A 27,274-nucleotide genomic window follows, 5' to 3' on the forward strand; every position below is an offset into this window, starting at 1 on the left:
AGTGGAGCCACTGTGGTGTGGAAGAAATCATATTATATGTGGACAACGTGGACAATCTGACGGAATAAATCATTAAATGGTTCCATATGCCTCACATCCTATCAGTCTGGGGTCATTTACACTGAATGGGCTAATGGAAGTCACAGCAGCATACCAAGTTTGAGTGTACATTGAAGAAAAAATAACAGAATATTACTAAAAGTACAATGGAAAAAAGCTTGTAGGAAGGACGTTGTAGGAAGGACGTTGTAGGAAGGACGTTGTAGGAAGGACACTCGTAGGAAGGACGTTGTAGGAAGGACACTCGTAGGAAGGACGTTGTAGGAAGGACGTTGTAGGAAGGACGTTGTAGGAAGGACGTTGTAGGAAAGACACTCGTAGGAAGGACGTTGTAGGAAAGACACTCGTAGGAAGGACGTTGTAGGAAGGACGTTGTAGGAAGGACGTTGTAGGAAGGACACTCGTAGGAAGGACGTTGTAGGAAGGACACTCGTAGGAAGGACGTTGTAGGAAGGACGTTGTAGGAAGGAAGTTGTAAGAAGCAAGTCGTAGGAAAGAAGTTGTAGGAAGGACGTTGTAGTAAGGTCGTTGTATGAAGGACACTCGTAGGAAGGACGTCGTAGGGTGGTTGTTGTAGGAAGGACGTTGTAGGAAGGACGTTGTAGTAAGGTCATTGTATGAAGGACACTCGTAGGAAGGACGTCGTAGGGTGGTTGTTGTAGGAAGGACGTTGTAGGAAGGACGTTGTAGGAAGGACGTTGTATGAAGGACACTCATAGGAAGGACGTCGTAGGGTGGTTGTTGTAGGAAGGACACTCGTAGGAAGGACGTCGTAGGGTGGTTGTTGTAGGAAGGACGTTGTAGGAAGGACGTTGTAGGGTTGTTGTTGTAGGATGGACGTTGTAGGAAGGACGTCGTAGGAAGGACACTCGTAGGAAGGACACTCGTAGGAAGGACGTGGTAGGAAGGTCGTTGCAGGATGGTTATTGTAGGAAGGACATCGTAGGAAGGACACTTGTAGGAAGGACGTTGTAGGAAGGACGTTGTAGGATGGTTGTTGTAGGAAGGACGTTGTAGGAAGGACGTTGTAGGATGGTTGTTGTAGGAAGGCGTTGTAGGAAGGACGTTGTAGGAAGGACGTTGTAGGAAGGACGTTGTAGGAAGGACGTTGTAGGAAGGTTGTTGTAGGAAAGACGTTGTAGGAACGATGTTGTAGGAAGGACGTTGTAGGAAGGACGTTGTAATATGGTTGTTGAAGGAAGGACGTTTTAGGAAAGTCGTTGTAGGAAGGACGTTGTAGGAAGGATGTTGTAGGTAGGACGTCGTAGGATGGTTGTTGTAGGAAGGACGTTGTAGGAAGGACGTTTTAGGAAAGTCGTTGTAGGAAGGTTATTGTAGGAACTCAAACAAAGTAACTTCAAAAGCAAAGTCAGTCAGAACTGTCAGAACGATTATAGTCTGTTCTCCCTCTGTGTGTCACCTTTCCCTGTCTCACACTCTACCGCTCTCCCCCTCTACCTCTCCTCCTCTTCCTCTCTCCCTGTCTCACACTCTACCTCTCTCCTCCTCTCCCTGTCCTCCTCTTCCTCTCTCCCTGTCTCCCCCTCACCCCCTCTACCTGTCCTCCTATTTCTCTCTCCCCCTCTACCTCTCTCCCCCTCAACCTGTCCTCCTCTTCCTCTCTCCCTGTCTCCCCCTCTACCTCTCTCCCCCTCTATCTCTCCTCATCTTCCTCTCAACCTCTCTCCCCCCTCCCCCTCTACCCCTCCACCTCTCCTCCTCTACCTCTCTCCCCCTCGACTTCTCTCTCCCTCTACCTCTCTATATCTCCCCCTCCACCTCTCCTCCTCTTTCTCTCTCCCCCTCTACCTCCCTCCCCTTCTACCTCTCTCCTCCTCTTCCTCTCTCCCTGTTGCCCCCTCTACCTCTCCTCCTCTACCTCTCTCCCCCTCTACCTCTCTACATCTCCCCCTCCACCTCTCCTCCTCTACCTCTCTCCCCCTCTACCTCTCTCCCTGTTGCCCCCTCTACCTCTCCACCTCTTTCTCTCTCCCCCTCTACCTCCCTCCCCTTCTACCTCTCTCCTCCTCTTCCTCTCTCCCTGTCGCCCCCTCTACCTCTCCTCCTCTACCTCTCTCCCCCTCTACCTCTCTACATCTCCCCCTCCACCTCTCCTCCTCTACCTCTCTCCCCCTCTACCTCTCTCCCCTTCTCCACCTCTACCTCTCTCCTTCTCTCCACTTCTCCACCTCTACCTCTCTGCCCCTCTATCTCTCCTCCTCTTTCTCTCTCCCTGTCTCCCCCTCTACCTCTCTCCCCCTCTCCCCCTCTACCTCTCCTCCTCTACCTCTCTCCCCCTCTCCTCCTCTACCTCTCTCCCCCTCTCCCCCTCTACCTCTCCTCCTCTTCCTCTCTCCCTGTCTCACCCTCTCCCTATCAGCACCTCTACCCACTCAGGTCCCAGCAGCTCTCCTTCAGGAAGTAGTCCCTTGAATAGCCACCACCCCCAGGGGTGTACCAGATACAGTACATACCAGGTATGACAGAGTTGGTCTGCTGTTGGTTCATCTGGGCGGCCAGGCCTTGCTGCTGCATAGACAACTGGTGAAGCTTGGCCAACTGAAACACAGGGGGTAGACAGACAGACAGACAGACAGACAGACAGACAGACAGACAGACAGACAGAGGATAAGCAGAGAGAGAGAAAGACAGTCAGGTGGAAAGTCAGACAGACAGATAGACAGATAGACAGATAGACAGATAGATAGATTTAGTCAGCCATAAAAGTATTTAGTCAGCCACCAATTGTGCAAGTTCTCCCACTTAAAAATATGAGAGAGGCTTGTAATTTTCATCATAGTTACACTTCAACTATGACAGACAAAATTAGATTTTTTTTCCCAGAAAATCACATTGTAGGATTTTTAATACATTTTTTTGCAAATTATGGTGGAAAATAAGTATATGGTCACCTACAAACAAGCAAGATTTCTGGTTCTCACAGACCTGTAACTTCTTCTTTAAGAGGCTCCTCTGTCTCTCCTCTCACTCTTTACCTGTATTAATGGCACCTGTTTGAACTTGTTATCAGTGTAAAAGACGCCTGTCCACAACCTCAAACAGTCACACTCCAAACTCCACTATGGCCAAGACCAAAGAGCTGTCAAAGGACACCAGAAACAAAATTGTAGACCTGCACCAGGCTGGGAAGACTGAATCTGCAATAGATACGCAGCTTGGTTTGAAGAAATCAACTGTGGGATTAATTATTAGGAAATGGAAGACATACAAGACCACTGATAATCTCCCTCGATCTGGGGCTCCATGCAAGATCTCACCCCGTGGGGTCAAAATTATCACAAGAACGGTGAGCAAAAATCCCAGAACCACACGGGGGGACCTAGTGAATGACCTGCAAAGAGCTGGGACCAAAGTAACAAAGCCTACCATCAGTAACACACTATGTCGCCAGGGACTCAAATCCTGCAGTGCCAGACGTGTCCCCCTGCTTAAGCCAGTACATGTCCAGGCCCGTCTGAAGTTTGCTAGAGAGCATTTGGATAATCCAGAAGAAGATTGGGAGAATGTCATATGGTCAGATGAAACCAAAATATAACTTTTTGGTAAAAACTCAACTCGTCGTGTTTGGAGGACAAAGAATGCTGAGTTGCATCCAAAGAACACCATACCTACTGTGAAGCATGGGGGTGGAAACATCATGCTTTGGGGCTGTTTTTCTGCAAAGGGACCAGGACGACTGATCCGTGTAAAGGAAACAATGAATGGGGCCATGTATCGTGAGATTTTGAGTGAAAACCTCCTTCCATCAGCAAGGGCATTGAAGATGAAACGTGGCTGGGTCTTTCAGCATGACAATGATCCCAAACACACCGCCCGGGCAATGAATGAGTGGCTTCGTAAGAAGCATTCCAAGGTCCTGGAGTGGCCTAGCCAGTCTCCAGATCTCAACCCCATAGAAAATCTTTGGAGGGAGTTGAAAGTCCATGTTGCCCAGCAACAGCCCCAAAACATCATTGCTCTAGAGGAGATCTGCATGGAGGAATGGGCCAAAATACCAGCAACAGTGTGTGAAAATCTTGTGAAGACTTACAGAAAACGTTTGACCTCTGTCATTGCCAACAAAGGGTATATAACAAAGTATTGAGATAAACTTTTGTTATTGACCAAATACTTATTTTCCACCATAATTTGCAAATCAATTCATTAAAAATCCTACAATGTGATTTTCTGGATTTTGTCTGTCATAGTTGAAGTGTACCTATGATGAAAAGTACAGGCCTCTCTCATCTTTTTAAGTGGGAAAACTTGCACAATTGGTGGCTGACTAAATACTTTTTTGCCCCACTGTAGATAGATAGGTAGGTAGGTAGGTAGGTAGGTAGGTAGGTAGGTAGGTAGGTAGGTAGGTAGGTAGGTGGGTGGGTGGGTGGGTGGGTGGGTGGGTGGGTGGGTAGGTAGATAGATAGATAGATAGATAGAAATATAGATAGATAGAGATAGATAGATAGATAGATAGATAGATAGATAGATAGATAGATAGATAGATAGATAGATAGATAGATAGATAGATAGATCGATCACAGGTCACAGTGTGATCAGCATACATACCTCTGAATGTGGAATGCCATATTGGTTCTGTACAGCGTACGTCTGCAAGGTGGGTGGGTGGGTGGGTGGATGGATGGGATAGGATGGATAGATAGATAGATAGATAGATAGATAGATAGATAGATAGATAGATAGATAGACCCATCCTGTCTCAGCCTCCAGTATTTATGCTGCAGTAGTTTATGTGTCGGGGGGCTAGGGTCAGTTTGTTATATCTGGAGTACTTCTCCTGTCCTATTCGGTGTCCTGTGTGAATCTAAGTGTGCGTTCTCTAATTCTCTCCTTCTCTCTTTCTCTCTCTCGGAGGACCTGAGCCCTAGGACCATGCCCCAGGACTACCTGACATGATGACTCCTTGCTGTCCCCAGTCCACCTGGCCGTGCTGCTGCTCCAGTTTCAACTGTTCTGCCTTATTATTATTCGACCATGCTGGTCATTTATGAACATTTGAACATCTTGGCCATGTTCTGTTATAATCTCCACCCGGCACAGCCAGAAGAGAACTGGCCATCCCACACATGCTCTCTCTAATTCTCTCTTTCTTTCTCTCTCTCGGAGGACCTGAGCCCTAGGACCATGCCCCAGGAATACCTGACATGATGACTCCTTGCTGTCCCCAGTCCACCTGACTGTGCTGCTGCTCCAGTTTCAACTGTTCTGCCTTATTATTATTCGACCATGCTGGTCATTTATGAACATTTGAACATCTTGGCCATGTTCTGTTATAATCTTCACCCGGCACAGCCAGAAGAGGACTGGCCACCCCACATAGCCTGGTTCCTCTCTAGGTTTCTTCCTAGGTTTTGGCCTTTCTATGGAGTTTTTCCTAGCCACTGTGCTTCTACACCTGCATTGCTTGCTGTTTGGGGTTTTAGGCTGGGTTTCTGTACAGCACTTTGAGATATCAGCTGATGTACGAAGGGCTATATAAATAAATTTGATTTGATTTGATTTGATAGATAGATAGATAGATAGATAGATAGATAGATAGATAGATAGATCGATCAAAGGTCACAGGTCACAGTGTGATCAGCATACATACCTCTGAATGTGGAATGCCATATTGGTTCTGTACAGCGTACGTCTGCAAGGAAGAAAAACAAAAAAAAACAATGAAGTGAAATGTTGAAGTTGTTATTTTACCGGGTAAATGTCATTGAGTTTAAACTAACTGTTCTTCAAGGGAGACATGTTGTAGTTCGTCTGAGACAAGTTTAGGAATAACTGCGATTTTACTCTCAGCATCAAAGACAACGAGTGGTTGGATCAATCGGTAGTGAGACATGCTGCTGAGGGAGAGAAAGACCTGTGTGCGTGTGTTTCTGTGTGTGTGTCTGTGTGTGTGTGTGTGTGTGTGTGTGTGTGTGTGTGTGTGTGTGTGTGTGTGTGTGTGTGTGTGTGTGTTGCTCCCACTGGCCTCCTTATATAAGACTGTTTAGGATTTTAACCCCGTGCACAGCAGAAGCACGAGCAGCTCTAACTCTGTCTGACTCTCTAAATTATCCCTTGTACAGGAACATGAAGGAGGAGGAGAGGCTAGTACAGGAACAGGATGTGGGTTACTGTTTAGGCTAGTACAGGAACAGGATGTGGGTTACTGTTTAGGCTAGTACAGGAACAGGAGGTGGTTTGCTGTTTAGGCTAGTACAGGAACAGTAGATGGTTTGCTGTTTAGGCTAGTACAGGAACAGGAAGTGGGTTACTGTTTAGGCTAGTACAGGAACAGGAAGTGGGTAACTGTTTAGGCAGGTACAGGAACAGGAAGTGGTTTACTGTTTAGGCTAGTACAGGAACAGGAAGTGGTTTACTGTTTAGGCTAGTACAGGAACAGGAAGTGGTTTACTGTTTAGGCTAGTACAGGAACATGAAGTGGGTTACTGTTTAGGCTAGTACAGGAAGAGGAAGTGGTTTACTGTTTAGGCTAGTACAGGAACTGGAAGTGGTTTACTGTTTAGTCTAGTACGGGAACAGGAAGTGGGTTACTGTTTAGGCCTGTACAGGAACAGGAAGTGAGTTACTGTTTAGGCTAGTACAGGAACAGGAAGTGGGTTACTGTTTAGGCTAGTACAGGAACATGAAGTGTTTGCTGTTTAGGCTAGTACAGGAACAGGAAGTGGGTTACTGTTTAGGCTAGTACAGGAACAGGAAAAGGTTTACTGTTTAGGCTAGTACAGGAACATGAAGTGGGTTACGGTTTAGGCTAGTACAGGAACATGAAGTGTTTGCTGTTTAGGCTAGTACAGGAACAGGAAGTGGGTTACTGTTTAGGATTGTACAGGAACAGGAAATTATTTATTGTTTAGTCTAGTACAGGAACAGGTAGTGGTTTACTGTTTAGGCTTGTACAGGAACAGGAAGTGGTTTACTGTATAGGCTAGTACAGGAACAGGAAGTGAGTTACTGTTTAGGCTTGTACAGGAACATGAAGTGGTTTACTGTTTAGGCTAGTACAGGAACAGGAAGTGGTTTACTGTTTAGGCTAGTACAGGAACAGGAAGTGGTTTACTGTTTAGGCTAGTACAGGAACAGGAAGTGGTTTACTGTTTAGGCTAGTACAGGAAGTGGTTTACTGTTTAGGCTAGAACTGGAACAGGAAGTGGGTTACTGTTTAGGCTCGTACAGGAACAGGAAGTGGTTTACTGTTTAGGCTTGTACAGGAACAGGAAGTGGTTTACTGTTTAGGCTAGTACAGGAACAGGAAGTGAGTTACTGTTTAGGCTTGTACAGGAACATGAAGTGGTTTACTGTTTAGGCTAGTACAGGAACAGGAAGTGGTTTACTGTTTAGGCTAGTACAGGAACAGGAAGTGGTTTACTGTTTAGGCTAGTACAGGAAGTGGTTTACTGTTTAGGCTAGAACGGGAACAGGAAGTGGGTTACTGTTTAGGCTCGTACAGGAACAGGAAGTGGGTTACTGTTTAGGCTAGTTCAGGAACAGGAGGTGGTTTACTGTTTAGGCTAGTACAGGAACAGGACGTGGTTTACTGTTTAGGCTAGTACAGGAACAGGAGGTGGTTTGCTGTTTAGGCTAGTACTGGAACAGGAAGTGGTTTACTGTTTAGGCTAGTACAGGAACAGGACGTGGTTTACTGTTTAGGCTAGTACAGGAACATGAAGTGGGTTACTGTTTAGGCTAGTACAGGAACAGGAAGTGGTTTACTGTTTAGGCTAGAACAGGACGTGGTTTACTGTTTAGGCTAGTACAGGAAGTGGTTTACTGTTTAGGCTAGTACAGGAACAGGAAGTGGTTTACTGTTTAGGCTAGTACAGGAACAGGACGTGGTTTACTGTTTAGGCTAGTACAGGAACATGAAGTGGGTTACTGTTTAGGCTAGTACAGGAACAGGAAGTGGTTTACTGTTTAGGCTAGAACAGGAAGTGGTTTACTGTTTAGGCTAGTACAGGAACAGGAAGTGGTTTACTGTTTAGGCTAGTACAGGAAGTGGTTTACTGTTTAGGCTAGAACGGGAACAGGAAGTGGGTTACTGTTTAGGCTCGTACAGGAACAGGAAGTGGGTTACTGTTTAGGCTAGTTCAGGAACAGGAGGTGGTTTACTGTTTAGGCTAGTACAGGAACAGGACGTGGTTTACTGTTTAGGCTAGTACAGGAACAGGAGGTGGTTTGCTGTTTAGGCTATTACAGGAACAGGAAGTGGTTTACTGTTTAGGCTAGTACAGGAAGTGGTTTACTGTTTAGGCTAGTACAGGAACAGGAAGTGGTTTACTGTTTAGGCTAGTACAGGAACCGGACGTGGTTTACTGTTTAGGCTAGTACAGGAACATGAAGTGGGTTACTGTTTAGGCTAGTACAGGAACAGGAAGTGGTTTACTGTTTAGGCTAGAACAGGAAGTGGTTTACTGTTTAGGCTAGTACAGGAACAGGAAGTGGTTTACTGTTTAGGCTAGTACGGGAACAGGAAGTGGTTTACTGTTTTGGCTAGTACGGGAACAGGAAGTGGTTTACTGTTTAGGCTAGTACGGGAACAGGAAGTGGTTTACTGTTTAGGCTAGTACAGGAACAGGAAGTGGTTTACTGTTTAGGCTAGTACAGGAAGTGGTTTACTGTTTAGGCTAGTACAGGAACAGGAAGTGGTTTACTGTTTAGGCTAGTATGGGAACAGGAAGTGGTTTACTGTTTAGGCTAGTACAGGAACATGAAGTGGGTTACTGTTTAGGCTAGTACATGAAGTGGTTTACTGTTTAGGCTAGTACAGGAACAGGAAGTGGTTTACTGTTTAGGCTAGTACAGGAACAGGAAGTGGGTTACTGTTTAAGCTTGTACAGGAACAGGAAGTGGGTTATTGTTTAGGCTAATAAGAGCAATAGATTTTATGAGAAAGTTGTGAATCTGTTTAGTTGAACAGTTCTAGTGCAGGACCTCTACTAAAGGTGGGAGGGACACCAGGGACGTTAGACTAGTGTGTGTGTTTCGTCTCAACAGGGATTCCATTTCCCTGCAACATGTACTGCAGTGTGTGTGTTTGTAAGTGCGTGCGTGTGGGGCTCCTTCGTCTAAATTACATTGATTATTTACTTTATTATTTCTCTCTCCTCCCTCCTTCCTCCTTCCTCCTCTCCTCCTCCTTCCTCCTCCTCTCCTCCTTCTGTCTGTACTCTGCTCTGCATGCTCGTAAATAATGTATAAAAGCATTAATCGCCTTGCCGAACCACTTAACATGGCGTAATCTCCCTCCACCACCCTCACCTTTCCCCCGCACTTCTCCTCTCTCCCGTACCTCTCCTCTCCCCGAATCTTTCCCATCTCTTCCTTTCTCTCCTCTCCTCTCCTCTCCTCTCCTCTCCTCTCCTCTCCTCTCCTCTCCCAAGCAGAGTCTTCATTAGCGCTAGCTGCTAGGATTATGATAGCCAAACAAGCAACACTGATCTCCACTCCATTCTGAGGATGCTCCCAAGCTCCAGTCCAGCCTGCAGCTAACACCCATCATATACACAACACTCTGGCTATGGTTAGGGGCTCTCAGTTTCTCTCTATGTCTCTCTCTCTTTCTCAGACAGACAGACAGACAGACAGACAGACAGACAGACAGACAGACAGACAGACAGACTGACAGACAGACAGACAGAGAGAGAGAGACAGACAGACAGACAGACAGACAGACAGACAGACAGACAGACAGACTGACAGACAGACAGACAGTCTGGATTGGGGGGAGTGGAGCCTGACTTGACAACACATCATCAGCTCCTTCCATGGCTCCGTTTTACTTCCTCTTTCCTCTCCACTTTTGTATCTCTGGTCCCGTACACACCCGTACACACCCGAACACACCCGTACACACCCATACACATCCGTACACACCCGTACACACCCGTACACACCCGTACACACCCATACACAACCGTACACACCCATACACACCCGTACACACCCGTAAACACCCATACACACCGTACACACCCATACACACCCATACACACCCATGCACACCGGTACACACCCGTACACACCCATGCACACCCATACACACCAGTACACACCCATACACACCCATGCACACCCGTACACACCCTTACACACCCGTACACACCCGTACACACACTACAAGGTGTGTAGACTGACTGTCTACCTGGCACAAGGTTTCTAAATGGATTCGATGTATACAATAGTGTAATTACTTCCACGTCCACACTCTGGTAAGTGGTGCTATATTCACAAGTCATCGTCATCGTCACAGCCTGATCCACTAATGCATACTTACTTGTTGTAGATCCAGTCCTCCCTGGGCCAATTGGAAGAGGGGGTGTGACCCGTACTCAGACGCCTCGAACACCTTCAGACACAGACAGACCAGGAGTCAGACTCACCTCAGTAAAATAAACCATAAATAAAACAATGCAGAGCAAAGTGACACGATCCCCGCCATCACGTCATCTACATCAGGGTTAGACCACCACCACTATATCAGGGTTAGACCACCAGCACTACATCAGGGTTAGACCACCACCACTATATCAGGGTTAGACCACCAGCACTACATCAGGGTTAGACCACCACTACATCAGGGTTAGACCACCACCACTATATCAGGGTTAGACCACCACCACTATATCAGGGTTAGACCACCACTACATCAGGGTTAGACCACCAGCACTATATCAGGGTTAGACCACCACCACTATATCAGGGTTAGACCACCACCACTATATCAGGGTTAGACCACCACCACTATATCAGGGTTAGACCACCACTACATCAGGGTTAGACCACCACCACTATATCAGGGTTAGACCACCACTATATCAGGGTTAGACCACCACTACATCAGGGTTAGACCACCACCACTATATCAGGGTTAGACCACCACTACATCAGGGTTAGACCACCACTATATCAGGGTTAGACCAACACCACTACATCAGGGTTAGACCACCAGCACTACATCAGGGTTAGACCACCACTACATCAGGGTTAGACCACCACCACTATATCAGGGTTAGACCAACACCACTACATCAGGGTTAGACCACCACCACTATATCAGGGTTAGACCACCACCACTATATCAGGGTTAGACCACCACCACTATATCAGGGTTAGACCACCAGCACTACATCAGGGTTAGACCACCACTACATCAGGGTTAGACCACCACCACTATATCAGGGTTAGACCACCACCACTATATCAGGGTTAGACCACCACTACATCAGGGTTAGACCACCAGCACTATATCAGGGTTAGACCACCACCACTATATCAGGGTTAGACCACCACCACTATATCAGGGTTAGACCACCACCACTATATCAGGGTTAGACCACCACTACATCAGGGTTAGACCACCAGCACTACATCAGGGTTAGACCAACACCACTACATCAGGGTTAGACCACCACTACATCAGGGTTAGACCACCACCACTATATCAGGGTTAGACCACCACTACATCAGGGTTAGACCACCACTATATCAGGGTTAGACCAACACCACTACATCAGGGTTAGACCACCACTACATCAGGGTTAGACCACCACCACTATATCAGGGTTAGACCACCACCACCACTATATCAGGGTTAGGCCACCACTACATCAGGGTTAGACCACCACTACATCAGGGTTAGACCACCACCACTATATCAGGGTTAGACCAGCACTACATCAGGGTTAGACCAACACCAATACATCAGGGTTAGACCACCACCACTACATCAAGGTTAGATCACCACTACATCAGGGTTAGACCACCACTACATCAGGATTAGACCACCACTACATCAGGGTTAGACCACCACTACATAGGGGTTAGACCACCACCACTACATCAGGGTTAGACCAACACTACATCAAGGTTAGACCACCACCACTACATCAGGGTTAGACCACCAATACATCAGGGTTAAACCACCGCCACTACATCAGGGTTAGACAACCACTACATCAGGGTTAGACCACCACCACTATATCAGGGTTAGACCACCACCACTATATCAGGGTTAGACCACCACTATATCAGGGTTAGACCACCACTACATCAGGGTTAGACCACCACCACTATATCAGGGTTAGACCACCACTACATCAGGGTTAGACCACCACCACTATATCAGGGTTAGACCACCACCACTATATCAGGGTTAGACCACCACTATTTTAGGGTTAGACCACCACTACATCAGGGTTAGACCACCACCACTATATCAGGGTTAGACCACCACCACTATATCAGGGTTAGACCACCAATACATCAGGGTTAGACCACCACTACATCAGGGTTAGACCACCACCACTATATCAGGGTTGGACCAACACCACTATATCAGGGTTAGACCAACACCAATACATCAGGGTTAGACCACCACCACTACATCAGGGTTAGATCACCACTACATCAGGGTTAGACCACCACTACATCAGGATTAGACCACCACTACATCAGGGTTAGACCACCACTACATCAGGGTTAGACCACCACTACATAGGGGTTAGACCACCACCACTACATCAGGGTTAGACCAACACTACATCAGGGTTAGACCACCACCACTACATCAGGGTTAGACCACGAATACATCAGGGTTAAACCACCACCACTACATCAGGGTTAGACAACCACTACATCAGGGTTAGACCACCACCACTACATCAGGGTTAAACCACCGCCACTACATCAGGGTTAGACCACCACTACATCAGGGTTAGACCACCACTACATCAGGGTTAGAATACCACCACTAACATCAGGGTTAGACCAACACCAATACACCAGGGTTAGACGACCACCACTACATCAGGGTTAGACCACCACCACGGTTATACCACCACTATATCAGGGTTAGACCACCACCACCACGGTTAGACCACCACTACATCAGGGTTAGGCCACCACTACATCAGGGTTAGACCACCACTACATCAGGGTTAGACCACCACTACATCAGGGTTAGACCACCACTACATCAGGGTTAGACCACCACTACATCAGGGTTAGACCACCACTACATCAGGGTTAGACCACCACTACATCAGGGTTAGACCACCACTACATCAGGGTTAGACCACCACCACCACATCAGGTGTGTGCATGTGTGTGTATGTGTGTGTATGTGTGTGTGTGTGTGTGTGTGTGTGTGTGTGTGTGTGTGTGTGTGTGTGTGTGTGTGTGTGTGTGTGTGTGTGTGTGTGTGTGTTTGTGTGTGTGTGTGTATGTGTGTGTGCGTGTGTGTTTGTGTGTGTGTCTGTGTGTAAGTGTGTGTGTGTGCGTGTGTGTGTGTGTGTGTGTTTCTGTGTGGCTAGACAGTAGACTAGATCATGTGAACCAGACTATACAGAGTACACTGCACAGCTGACCCACAGTGAATGACGGGAGACTTGTGGTCAACATGTTATTCACATATTTGAAATACTTGAGTGTGAGACTATTCCATTCCCGGTGCTAATTTATGGTGTATGGTGATGCTCTTGGGTCAGTTTAGCATTTCCCCACTAATGGTTGAGGTTAGGCTAGGGCAGGAGAAACTGATCCTAGATTTGTACATAGGAGAAAACTTCACCGCGAACTGCTAATTGCACCTCATGTACCTCAAATATTTGAAATCCACATTGTGAAAGGTGAGGGGTTTCAGGTAGTTGTTGTGATGTGGTCCTGAGCATAGAAATATAATCACTAGAGCGAGTTTCGCCCTTCAAGTCAATGATGGCGTAATGGGTGGACTGGCAGCCATCTTGAAAGCACCCATAGAAGCAATGCAGAAAGTAATAGGTTATATTTCTGTGGTTTTGTCCACTGGGCACCAAACTGGTTGAATCAACATTGTTTCCACCTAATTTCAACAAACAAAATCCAGTTTTTCTTTCTGATGATTAGATTTAGAGAATTTTTGTATTTAATTTAACCCAACTTTTAACCACAATCCAATGTCATGTTCACATGTTTGTTGTTTTCACTTTGATTTTGCATTAGTTGACAACTCAATCAAATGTAAATTTCAAACTAGACATTGAACTGATGTCTGTACCAAGTGGGTGGGGTTTGATTCTCACCTGGGTCCCAGACTGTTGTGATGTGTCGTTGTATAAAAAGAATATATATATATAAGTGAAATCAGCTTAATATTGCGGAAAGATTGTTGCTTCTATTAATTTAATTGCGAGCATCATTTCCAATCCCCCATATATATTTGGGTAAATATATATATATATTTATATATACGTATGCATACATATACACATATATACATACACATATCTATATAGATATACATACTTTAAAAATCTTGTTCCTTTATTATTCCCTGCAAACCCTACCACCCTTCCCCCAATTGGAGTAAACTAATAAATTCTTAAGCTTCTACCTTCTGTTTATAATCATATACACATTTTATAGACAATCTATTTTTACAATAGTTATACTTTGTTTGTTTTTAGTCCTTCCTCTATTTCCGATGTCCATCCAGGTTGATTTCTATTTGTAACTGTGCTATTTCACAACATTTCTGAAACTACATACGTTTTATAGACCCCGTATGTTTTACATTGGTTATCTTGTTATTAGTCGCACCCTTCAGCTCCATACAACCCCTCCCATCTATCTCTCAACATCGTCCATTTTGGATTTCCATATGCCATATATTTTTCAACTGTGCTGTGATGCTTCACAAAAGTACGGAACCTTTCTATTCTCATAGCTTCTACAGATTGTAAATTAAAAATAAATGTTTTTGCTAAAATAATTATAATATTATTGATTGATTGACTACGGCTTTTCAAATCACCCAGTATTGCTATCTGCAGCGTTAGTTCTAGGCAAATGTTGCAATTCTTCAGCCATTCCTGGACCTGTGACCAAAAACGAGCTACATATGGACAATAGCAAAATAAATGATCTAATGACTCTGCCACCTCACAGCAAAATCTGCAGAGCTGGGAAGATGGTATCCCCCATATATATAACATTCTATTACTTGCAAGAATTTTGTATTGTAATTTATATTGAAAAATTTGAAGTTTTGAATCCGGCGTTGTTTTGCGTATCAATTCATAAACCATGTGCCATGGAATGGGTACATCCAAAATCTCTTCCCAACTATTTTGCAATTTATATGGCACAGCTGTTAGATTTTTGGTCCTTAAATGAAATTGGTATATGTTTTTATTTATCACACTTTTCTTTAACCATTTATGTTCTTTAATACAGGGCCGACATACAAGTTCCTTACTTTTTTCCCCTTCTACTTGCCTCTTCCATTTTTTGTGGTAATGCTGCAATTAATCGGTTGTAATTTTGGGGAGAGCAGACATTTCCATATGTCTGTGTTAGCTACATGTGTGACATAACTACACCAGTCCTATTTATGATATAATTCACAAAAATTATACCTTTTTCAAACATTTACTCGAAGAATACATTTTTTTTTTAATCAATTAGTATATGTGAGTTTAACCACAATATTTGTTGTATTAATTGTTCTGTCTTTTCAGGTGGATTAAACTGAAATTGCAACCAACTTTCTAAGGCTTGTTTAAAAAATAAATATATTTTGGAGATTATTTCCTTTTCAAACAACTGAAAGTGAGCAGGTGTAATCTGAATAAAGGGAACAAGGCCATTCTTGAATACAGGATGAGACATTCCTACCAATTTACTAGAGAACCAGTTTGGATTGAAGTATAACATTTGTATGACTGATGCCTTTAGTGAGAGGTCTAATGCTTTAATATTTAATCATTTCTGCCCTCAGAATTCATATTTATTATATAAATAGGTCCTTTTACTTTTGTCTGGCTTGCCGTTCTGAGTAAAATTGAATCTTTTTTGTTCATATAATTTAAAAAGCAGGTCCCTCGGTGTAGGCAAAAGCATAAACAAATAGGTAAATTGTGATATGACTAAAGAGTTAATCAGGGTGATTTTTCCACAAATAGACAGGTATTTTTCTTTCCATGGTAGCAAGATCTTATCTATTTTTCCTAACTTTCTATAAAAATGTATTGGAGTGAGATCATTTCTTTCTCCTGGGATTTGTATACCGAGTAAGTCCATATCTCCGCCAGACCATTTAAACGTTGTTTTGTTTTGTTTTGTTGTTGTGTTGTTGTTGTGCTGTGTTATTATGTTGTTGTGTTGTTGCATTGTTGTGCTGTGTTGTTCTGTTGTTGTGTTGTTACATTGTTGTGTTGTTGTGCTGTATTATTGTGTTATTATGTTGTTGTTTTGTTGTGTTGTTGTTGTGCTGTGTTATTATGTTGTTGTGTTGTTGCATTGTTGTGTTGTTGCATTGTTGTGCTGTGTTGTTCTGTTGTTGTGTTGTTACATTGTTGTGTTGTTGTGCTGTATTATTGTGTTATTATGTTGTTGTTTTGTTGTGTTGTTGTTATGCTGTGTTATTTTGTGGTTGTGTTGTTGTGTTGTTGCATTGTTGTGTTGTTTTGCTGTGTTATTTTGTGGTTGTGTTGTTGTGTTGTTGCATTGTTGTGTTGTTGTGCTGTGTTATTGCGTTGTTGTGCTGTGTTATTGTGCTATTGTTGTGTTTTGTTGTTGCATTGTTGTGTTGTTGTGCTGTATTGTTGTGTTGTTGTGCTGTGTTATTGTGCTATTGTGTTATCGTGTTATCGTGTTGTTGTGTTGTATTATTGTGTTGTTGTGCTGTGTTATTATGTTATCGTGTTATCGTGTTGTTGTGTTGTATTATTGTGTTGTTTTGCTGTGTTATTATGTTGTGTTATCATGTTGTTGTGTTATCGTGTTGTTGTGTTGTTGTTATTGTTGTGTTGTTGTGTTGTGTTATTATGTTATTGTGTTATCGTGTTGTTGTGTTGTTGTTATTGTGTTATCGTGTTATTGTGTTGTTGTGTTGTTGTTATTGTTGTGTTGTTGTGTTGTTGTTATCGTGTTATCGTGTTGTTGTGTTGTTGTTATTGTTGTGTTATTGTGTTATTGTGTTATCGTGTTGTTGTTATTGTTGTGTTGTTGTGCTGTGTTGTGTTGTTGTTATCGTGTTATCTTGTTGTTGTGTTGTTGTTATTGTTGTGTTGTTGTGTTGTGTTATTGTGTTATTGTGTTATCGTGTTGTTATTGTTGTGTTGGAAATTCATTGGAGCTAGCAAGTGTTCATGTTGGATAATTTCAAGTACTGCCCCCCCCAGTTTCAATGTTTTGTGCCCCCAGAACATGTCCCAGGTGTTCAGAGTTCTGCTTAGTGTTTGACTATTTATATCATAAACCCTGTTGGTGCACAGTCCACCTGTAATGACATTATGTGGCCTTGTTGGCAATATATACATCATCATTGTCTTGATTACACAGAATAGTTATTGTTCTGTTGTGTTGTGTTGCTGTGTTGTATTGTGTTGTTCTGTTGTGTTGTTGTATTGTGTTGTTGTGTTGTTGTGTTGTGTTGTTTTGTTGTTCTATTGTGTTGTTGTGTTCTATTATGTTGTTGTGTTGTTGTGTTCTATTGTGTTGTTGTGTTGTTGTGTTGTTGTGTTCTATTGTGTTGTTGTGTTTTGTTGTATGATGTTGTTATAGTGTTGTTGTGTTCTATTGTGTTGTTGTGTTGTTTTGTTGTATGATGTTGTTATAGTGTTGTTGTGTTCTATTGTGTTGGTGTGTTGTGTGCTTGTGTTCTATTGTGTTGTTGTTGTGTTGTTGTGTTCTATTGTGTTGTTGTTGTGTTGTGTTTTTGTGTTGTGTTGTGTTGATGTGTTGTGTTGTTGTATTATGTTGTTGTTGTGTTGTATTGTGTTGTCTTGTTGTATTGTCTGATTCCCACCTGGTTCCCGGAGATCATGACTGTTCCTGGGGAGGGGCTTGGTCGATATGGAACAGTGGCCCCCTTCGGAGGGGACTGGATACAGGAGGAGAAAGCAAAGAGCATAAAGACAAGAAGGTTTTTTACTAAACATCGCAGCACAATAAAACATGGTAGTATAGCCTTAGGACAGATGAGTTGCAGAAGGTTGGGGCCAACAGACATGGGTTCAAATATTATTTGAAATGTTTTAAATTTCTTTTGAACATTTCTTTCATTCTGGCCGTACTACCTGGTGGGGAAACAGCGTTTCGAATGATTTCAAATAGTATTTGAATCCAGGTCTGGGGACCAAAAAAACTATCAATATGGTGGATTTCAGATGACTAGATAAGGACAAAACAAAAACAGTATTCAGACAAAGTAGACGTATCTCTGAAATGCTTTGATTCCACAATTACATGAAAGCGCATGCTTGGATAGGGTCAGTGTTTTCTCCAGCAGAGATTAAGGTGCCTAGAATAACAATGAGTTGTTAAATCCTCAGATTCTTCTGTTTTTTTGGCATTCAGGCTCATCCTCTTTAAGTAGAGTCTTCTGGCTGCGGCGGGATAGTTCTCAAGATTGAGAGGGTATCGATTTTTTAGAAATGTAGAAATATCTTCACTTCGAAAACATTGATTGATTGTATTTATCTTCAAATAGAAATATTTGTTATGTACTACTGGAGATCTGACAGAGTATTGATTATAGGCTTATCAATTCATTACTATTAAGTTTCTCTTATTTGTTCATTTTTGAACATAAATCCTTTGATATTGATAATTTTATACATTTGCTTAAATCAATTATGATACATTGATCTGTCTGGTTCCTCCGTGTCTGTGGCTGGTAATACCAGGATCCTTTTCCGGGCAATCTAGTGATCTGCACGTTACAAACAAACAACCGTGCTTTCACGACCTGTGGTCTAATCTGTCAATAAAAGTTCACAAGTAGTAAAAGGGGTCAGGGGTCAGGGATCAGGGCGATGAGGAAGTGTACACCACCTCGAGAATGACAGTGCAGATGAGCTTGACACATTGGATGATGGCGTCTTGGGTCCCGGATATCGTCACACCTCTCTCAGTGGAGTTGGGAAGGAGGTCTCCCGCTACCTGTACTTGTGCCCCCGTGGTCTGTTTAAGATGACAATGGGAAACATGATGTGTGAAAGAGCCAGAAGAGGACTGGTCAACCTTCTCTGAGCCTGATTCCTCTCTAGGTTTCTTCCTAGGTTCCTACCTTCTAGTTTGTCCTAGCCACTGTGCTTCTGCTTCTGCATTGCTTGCTGTTTTTGGGGGTTTTGGCTAGGTTTCTCTAAAAGCACTCTTTGTGTAAACTGCTAAAAAGGCTTTATGAAATACAGTTGATTGATTGATTGATCAATGGCCATTTTGTTGATGTACGCAACATATACATAATAAAGTATACAATATAAATGGGACTCCAAACAGCCTCTGACTCTCTCTAACCACCTCTTCTTCATTACACTGAGCTGTAAGATCAACAACTAATCCACCATATTGGTTTCAGTTCAGATGTTTAGAAAGGAGAGGAGGAGAGGACAGATGTTTAGAAAGGAAAGGACAGATGTTTAGAAAGGAGAGGAGGAGAGGACAGATGTTTAGAAAGGAGAGGAGGAGAGGACAGATGTTTAGAAAGGAGAGGAGGAGAGGACATATGTTTAGAAAGGGGAGAACAGATGAGAGGAGGAGAGGACAGATGTTTATAAAGGAGAGGAGGAGAGGACATATGTTTAGAAAGGAGAGGAGGAGAGGACATATGTTTAGAAAGGGGAGAACAGATGTTTAGAAAGGGGAGGAGGAGAGGACAGATGTTTATAAAGGAGAGGAGGAGAGGACATATGTTTAGAAAGGGGAGGAGGAGAGGACAGATGTTTATAAAGGAGAGGAGGAGAGGACAGATGTTTAGAAAGGGGAGGAGGAGAGGACAGATGTTTATAAAGGAGAGGAGGAGAGGACAGATGTTTATAAAGGAGAGGAGGAGAGGAAAGATGTTTATAAAGGAGAGGACAGATGTTTAGAAAGGAGAGGAGGAGAGGACAGATGTTTATAAAGGAGAGGACAGATGTTTATAAAGGAGAGGACAGATGTTTATAAAGGAGAGGACAGATGTTTATAAAGGAGAGGAGGAGAGGACAGATGTTTATAAAGGAGAGGAGGAGAGGACAGATGTTTAGAAAGGAGAGGAGGAGAGGACAGATGTTTAGAAAGGGGAGGAGGAGAGGACAGATGTTTATAAAGGAGAGGAGGAGAGGACAGTTGTTTAGAAAGGAGAGGAGGAGAGGACAGATGTTTAGAAAGGGGAGGAGGAGAGGACAGATGTTTATAAAGGAGAGGAGGAGAAGACAGATGTTTAGAAAGGGGAGGAGGAGAGGACAGATGTTTATAAAGGAGAGGAGGAGAGGACATATGTTTAGAAAGGGGAGAAGGAGAGGACAGATGTTTAGAAAGGAGAGGAGGAGAGGACAGATGTTTATAAAGGAGAGGACAGATGTTTATAAAGGAGAGGACAGATGTTTATAAAGGAGAGGACAGTTGTTTATAAAGGAGAGGACAGATGTTTATAAAGGAGAGGAGGAGAGGACAGATGTTTAGAAAGGAGAGGAGGAGAGGACATATGTTTATAAAGGAGAGGACAGATGTTTAGAAAGGTGAGGACAGATGTTTAAGCAAGTGAGACAGAGCCACACTCACCTCTCTGATCTCCTTGATCTTGGAGCCGCCCTTCCCGATGAGAGAACCGCATTGGCTGGCAGGAATGACCAAACGTAGGGTGACGGGGGGCTTGCTGGTGACCGTGCCATTGGCTACCAGAGTTGTGAGGTCCTGGAGGAAACAAACATGAAGTGTTTTGGATTCACTATTCAAGTGTCACTCGTCAATTAAAACAACAGTTGGCCTAAAAGAAAGCAAGCTAAAGCGACATTAATGAACCCTGAATAAACTTCGCAGTACACTATACCTTAACATCATATAGTCAAGACCTGGTGTTGTACGACTGCTCTCTGAAGCTATACAACCAGGGGTTGGATAAACGTTGGTCAAGATGAGTGGTGACTAGTAACATACTCCACATCCCTGTACACAAACCTCCTATACAAACATCTAATCAATATAACCATCGGAGAGTTTACACATCAACGATCCAAATCAGGGAAAGGTTAGCGCTCAATCTCTTTCTGCTGTCTCTATCGATTCCCATATAGATCACATACAATATTTACCCTGTTGGTCAGATCTATTCACCTTTAGAAATGACATTATGTCTCTCCCTCTATTTTATGTTCCTTTAGATGTAGATTGTGACTCTCTTGGCTAAGGCCCTGTGACCTGGCCAGAAAAACTCAGGCTACTAATCTCTATGTCTGACCAGTGGCTGTGACCTGGCCTGAAAAACTCAGGCTACTAATCTCTATGTCTGACCAGTGGCTGTGACCTGGCCAGAAAAACTCAGGCTACTAATCTCTATGTCTGACCAGTGGCTGTGACCTGGCCAGAAAAACTCAGGCTACTAATCTCTATGTCTGACCAGTGGCCTGTGACCTGGCCAGGTAAACTCAGGCTAATAATCTCTACAGTATGTTTGACCAGTGGCCTGTGACCGGGCCAGGTAAACTCAGGCTAATAATCTCTACAATATGTTTGACCAGTGGCCTGGGACCTGGCCAGGTAAACTCAGGCTAATAATCTCTACAGTATGTTTGACCAGTGGCCTGTGACCTGGCCAGGTAAACTCAGGCTAATAATCTCTACAGTATGTTTGACCAGTGGCCTGTGACCTGGCCAGGTAAACTCAGGCTAATAATCTCTACAGTATGTTTGACCAATGGCCTAGAAATAGTCTTTCTCACACAGAGACAGACTTTTCATTCCCACGCTCACTCTCACTCTCACTCTGACTCTGACTCTGACTCTCACTCTGACTTTCACTCTGACTCTGACTCTCACTCTGACTCTCACTCCCACTCTGACTGTGACTCTCACTCTCACTCTTACTCTGACTCTCACTCTCACTCTCATTCTGACTCCAACTCTCACTCTCAATCTCACTCCCACTCCCACTCTGACTCTGACTCTGACTCTCACTCTGACTCTCACTCTCACTCTGACTCTCACTCTGACTCTGACTCTCACTCTCACTCCCACTCTCACTCCCACTCTGACTCTCACTCTGACTATTGCCTTAATTTAGGTAATAAATATAATCCTAAATCATGGCCCCAACATTGCACACATCAATTAGCCCTAGCAGGACTTCGGTAGCATTTAACATGTAAATAGCCTGGCCATCACGTGACGCTAGAGGCTACATGAACTGAACCACTGTTACGGTTCCTTTACTTAGGCCTACTCTCCCAATGTGCAATGTTCTCTCCAAATACAATGTGAGTATAAATTATCAAGGGGTTGGGCATATTTCTCTCAGTCTCAGTCTCAGTCTCTGTCTCTGTCTCTGTCTCTGTCTCTGTCTCTGTCTCTGTCTCTCTCTCTCTCTCTGTCTCTCTCTCTCTCTGTCTCTCTCTCTCTCTCTGTCTCTGTCTCTGTTTCTGTCTCTGTCTCTGTCTCTGTCTCTGTCTCTGTCTCTGTCTCTGTCTCTGTCTCATTCTTAGTGGTATGATGGTATGGAAATTAGGTTTTAGGCCTAGGTCTCAATCTCCACATGAACAGACTATATAATGAATGTCTGATACATTGCTTGATTCTAAGCGTTAAGCAGAATTGGATCGTAGAATTATATACACTTTCTCAGCTGAGAGAGATAAAACGGCAATGAAGGTATATTAATCGGTTGTTTAGAACGAATGAGCAGGCATATATTTTTGTAACAGTAGAAGCAAAACGCTTTTTATGTCTTCAGAGGAAGATTTCATGTTTGGGTAGCTTAGTTGATATTGGCTCTTCTTCTCACTCTGCCAAATGTTTGGTTAGCAGTAGGCGGTTGGTACTGGCTCTTCTTCTCACTCTGCCAAATGTTTGGTTAGCAGTAGGCGGTTGGTACTGGCTCTTCTTCTCACTCTGCCAAATGTTTGGTTAGCAGTAGGCGGTTGGTACTGGCTCTTCTTGTGTTTTTTTCTTCTTCCATTGCTCTGTTCTCTGTGTGTGTTTAAGAGTTACAGAACACCAACTATTACACAGAGTTGGTTTATTTCTAGGGGAGAATCAGACATACACTGTGCTGATCTGTTCATAGCAAAAACCAGGAAGGAAAGAGACACAGCTGAATGGAGCTCCTTATGAATTACAGACTAAATATGCTCTTCATCACAGTAACATGTTCTACATCACTATATCCTGCTCTTCATCACTGTAAAGTGTTCTACATCCTTATAGCGTGCTCTTCATCACCGTAAAGTGTTCTACATCCTTATATCCTGCTCTTCATCACAGTAACATGTTCTACATCCTTATAGCGTGCTCTTCATCACAGTAACGTGTTCTACATCACTATATCCTGCTCTTCATCACAGTAACATGTTCTACATCACACACCTGAGCTAGAGCAGTGCTCCAGGCCCCCCTAGGGTTACTATGACAACTCTGTCCTCACTGTGAAGGGATGAAAGGAGATAACAGTGGGGCGGAGAGAGGAGATTCTTGCTAGATTTCTATTAGTATTTGTGAGACAGAGGGTGAGAGAGGGAGAGAGAGAGAGAGAGAGAGAGAGGGAGAGAGAGAGAGAGAGAGAGAGACAGGAAGAGAAAATCCCTACTGGATGTTTAATGAATACCACACTAACAGCATTTTAAACTAACAGCATTTTAAACCGCACTAACAGCATATAAATTAATGTTACACTTAACTCAGTCAGCTCACTGATCAAGGTCTATTGAATTGACCTAGCAGCAACATCCTCAGAAATCATTCAAAGACTTGATATGTACTGTAACACAACAAACCCTTGATTTCATGAAACTGTTCTGTATGTGGATGAGAGTACTGTACTGCAACCCTCCTCTATTTAACACCTAGCACACCTGAATGTCAACTAACCTGAATGTCAACTAACCTGAATGTCAACTAACCTGAATGTCAACTAACCTGAATGTCAACTAACCTGAATGTCAATTTACCTGAATGTCAATTTACCTGAATGTCAATTTACCTGAATGTCAACTAACCTGAACCTTAACTAATCGAGCAAGTTAGAAAGAGAGGGAGAGCTTCCTGTCTGGCCTTTTCACTTTGATTGTGACAGACAGATAGAAAGAGAGACAGACACAGAGAGACAGACAGACAAAGACAGACACAGAGGGACAGACAGACAGACAGACAGACAGACAGACAGACAGACAGACAGACACAGACGGACAGACAGACAGGCAGAGAGAGAGAGAGAGAGAGAGAGAGAGAGACAGACACAAAGAGACAGGGGGACAAACACCTGCCTGCAGGTGACAGCATTCCCTCCCACATATGCCCCCCTAGGCACAACTATGACAAAGTAACAAACAAAAACGGGTCACAACTCCTGCAGCTCTGTCGCACGCTGGGTATGTACATAGTCAATGGTAGGCTTCGAGGGGACTCCTATGGTAGGTACACCTATAGCTCATCTCTTGGCAGTAGTACTGTAGACTACTTTATCACTGACCTCAACCCAGAGTCTCTCAGAGCGTTCACAGTCAGCCCACTGACACCCCTATCAGACCACAGCAAAATCACAGTCTACTTGAACAGAGCAATACTCAATCATGAGGCATCAAATCCAAAGGAACTGAGTAACATTAAGAAATGCTATAGATGGAAGGAAGGCAGTTTGGAAACCTACCAAAAAACAATTAGGCAACAACAAATTTAATCCCTTCTAGACAATTTCCTGGGTAAAACGTTCCACTGTAATAGTGAAGGTGTAAACTTGGCAGTAGAATATCTTAACAGTATATTTGACCTCTCAGCTTCCCTATCCATTATAAAAATCTCAAATAGAAAACCGAAGAAAATGAACAACAATGACAAATGGTTTGATGAAGAACGCAAAAATCTAAGAAAGAAATTGAGAAACCTGTCCAACCAAAAACATAGAGACCCGGAAAACCTGAGTCTATACCTTCACTATGGTGAATCACTAAAACAATACAGAAATACACTACGGAAAAAGAAGGAACAGCACGTCAGAAATCAGCTCAATGTAATTGAAGAATCCATAGACTCTAACCACTTCTGGGAAAATTGGAAAACACTAAACAAACAACAACACGAATAATTATCTATCCAAAATGGAGATGTATGGGTAAACCACTTCTCCAATCTTTTTGGCTCTATAACAAAGAATAAAGAGCAAAAACATATACATGATCAAATACAAATCTTAGAATCAACTATTAAAGACTACCAGAACCCACTGGATTCTCCAATTACCTTGAATGAGCTACAGGACAAAATAAAAACCCTCCAACCCAAAAAGGCCTGCGGTGTGAATGGTATCCTTAATGAAATGATCAAATATACAGACAACAAATTCCAATTGGCTATACTAAAACTCTTTAACATCATCCTTAGCTCTGGCATCTTCCCCAATATTTGGAACCAAGGACTGATCACCCCAATCCACAAAAGTGGAGACAAATTTGACCCCAATAACTCCCTTGGAATATGCGTCAACAGTAACATTGGGAAAATCCTCTGCATTATCATTAATAGCAGACTTGTACATTTCCTCAATGAAAACAATGTACTGAGCAAATGTCAAATTGGCTTTTTACCAAATTACCGTATAACAGACCATGTATTCACCCTACACACCCTAATTGACAACCAAACAAACCAAAACAAAGGCAAAGTCTTCTCATGCTTTGTTGATTTCAAAAAAGCCTTCGACTCAATTTGGCATGAGGGTCTGCTATACAAATTGATGGACAGTGGTGTTGGGGGTAAAACATACGACATTATAAAATCCATGTACACAAACAACAAGTGTGCGGTTAAATTTGGCAAAAAACACACACATTTCTTCACACAGGGTCGTGGGGTGAGACAGGGATGCAGCTTAAGCCCCACCCTCTTCAACATACATATCGACGAATTGGCGCAGGCACTAGAAAAGTCTGCAGCACCCGGCCTCACCCTACTAGAATCTGAAGTCAAATGTCTACTGTTTGCTAATGATCTGGTGCTTCTGTCACCAACCAAGGAGGGCCTACAGCAGCACCTAGACATTCTGCACAGATTCTGTCAGACCTGGGCCCTGACAGTAAATCTCAGTAAGACCAAAATAATGGTGTTCCAAAAAAGGTCCAGTCGCCAGGACCACAAATACAAATTCCATCTAGACACCTTTGCCCTAGAGCACACAAAAAACTATACCTACCTTGGCCTAAACATCAGCACCACAGGTAACTTCCACAAAGCTGTGAACGATCTGAGAGACAAGGCAAGAAGGGCATTCTATGCCATCAAAAGCAATATACATTTCAACATACCAATTAGGATCTGGCTGAAAATACTTGAATCAGTCATAGAGTCCATTGCCCTTTATGGTTGTGAGGTCTGGTGTCCGCTCACCAACCAAGACTTCACAAAATGGGACAAACACCAAATGGAGATTCTGCATGCAGATTTCTGCAAAAATATCCTCCGTGTACAACGTAGAACACCAAATAATGCATGCAGAGCAGAATTAGGCCAATACCCACTAATTATCAAAATCCAGAAAAGAGCTGTTAAATTCTACAACCACCTAAAAAGAAGCGATTCCCAAACCTTCCACAACAAAGCCATCACCTACAGAGAGATGAACCTGGAGAAGAGTACCGTAAGGAAGCTGGTCCTGGGGCTCTGTTCACAAACACAAACACACCCTACAGAGCCCCAGGACAACAGCAAAATTAGACGCAACCAAATCATGAGAAAACAAAAAGATAATTACTTGACACATTGGAAAAAAACAGAGCAAACTAGAATGCTATTTGGCCCTAAACAGAGAGTACACAGTGGCAGATACCTGTCCACTGTGACTGACCCAAACTTAAGGAAAGCTTTGACTTTGTACAGACTTAGTGAGCATAGCCTTGCTATTGAGAAAGGCCGCCATAGACAGACCTGGCTCTCAAGAGAAGACAGGCTATGTGCACACTGCCCACAAAATTAGTTGGAAACTGAGCTGCACTTCCTAACCTCCTGTCCAATGTATGACCATATTAGAGACACATATTTCCCTCAAATTACACAGATCCACAAAGATTTCAAAAACAAATCCAATTTTGATAAACTCCCATATCTACTGGGGGAAATGTATAATGTATAATGTATAATATGACATTTGTAATGTCTTTATTGTTTTGAAATTTCTGTATGTGTAATGTTTACTGTTAATTTTTATTGTTTATTTCACTTTTGTATATTATCTACCTCACTTGCTTTGGCAATGTTA

The 27,274-nt window shown here is 43.3% G+C and overlaps 1 protein-coding gene across 2 annotated transcripts in view; it reads right to left on the reverse strand.

The window, feature by feature from the left end:
- Positions 1-27,274, reverse strand: part of LOC139413903 (poly(rC)-binding protein 4-like) — a 137,317-nt gene that overhangs the window by 17,687 nt on the left and 92,356 nt on the right. For both annotated transcript variants that reach the window (XM_071161751.1, XM_071161750.1), the window contains exons 6-11: positions 20,599-20,730; positions 18,889-19,017; positions 17,861-17,935; positions 10,349-10,420; positions 5,672-5,713; positions 2,535-2,619 (exon numbers count right to left, since the gene is read on the reverse strand). In XM_071161751.1, the coding sequence (XP_071017852.1) occupies positions 2,535-2,619; positions 5,672-5,713; positions 10,349-10,420; positions 17,861-17,935; positions 18,889-19,017; positions 20,599-20,730 (535 nt within the window). The remainder of the gene's footprint in view (positions 1-2,534; positions 2,620-5,671; positions 5,714-10,348; positions 10,421-17,860; positions 17,936-18,888; positions 19,018-20,598; positions 20,731-27,274) is intronic.

The sequence above is a fragment of the Oncorhynchus clarkii genome, chromosome 7 (genome assembly GCF_045791955.1).
Source record: "Oncorhynchus clarkii lewisi isolate Uvic-CL-2024 chromosome 7, UVic_Ocla_1.0, whole genome shotgun sequence".
Lineage (NCBI taxonomy): Eukaryota > Metazoa > Chordata > Actinopteri > Salmoniformes > Salmonidae > Oncorhynchus > Oncorhynchus clarkii.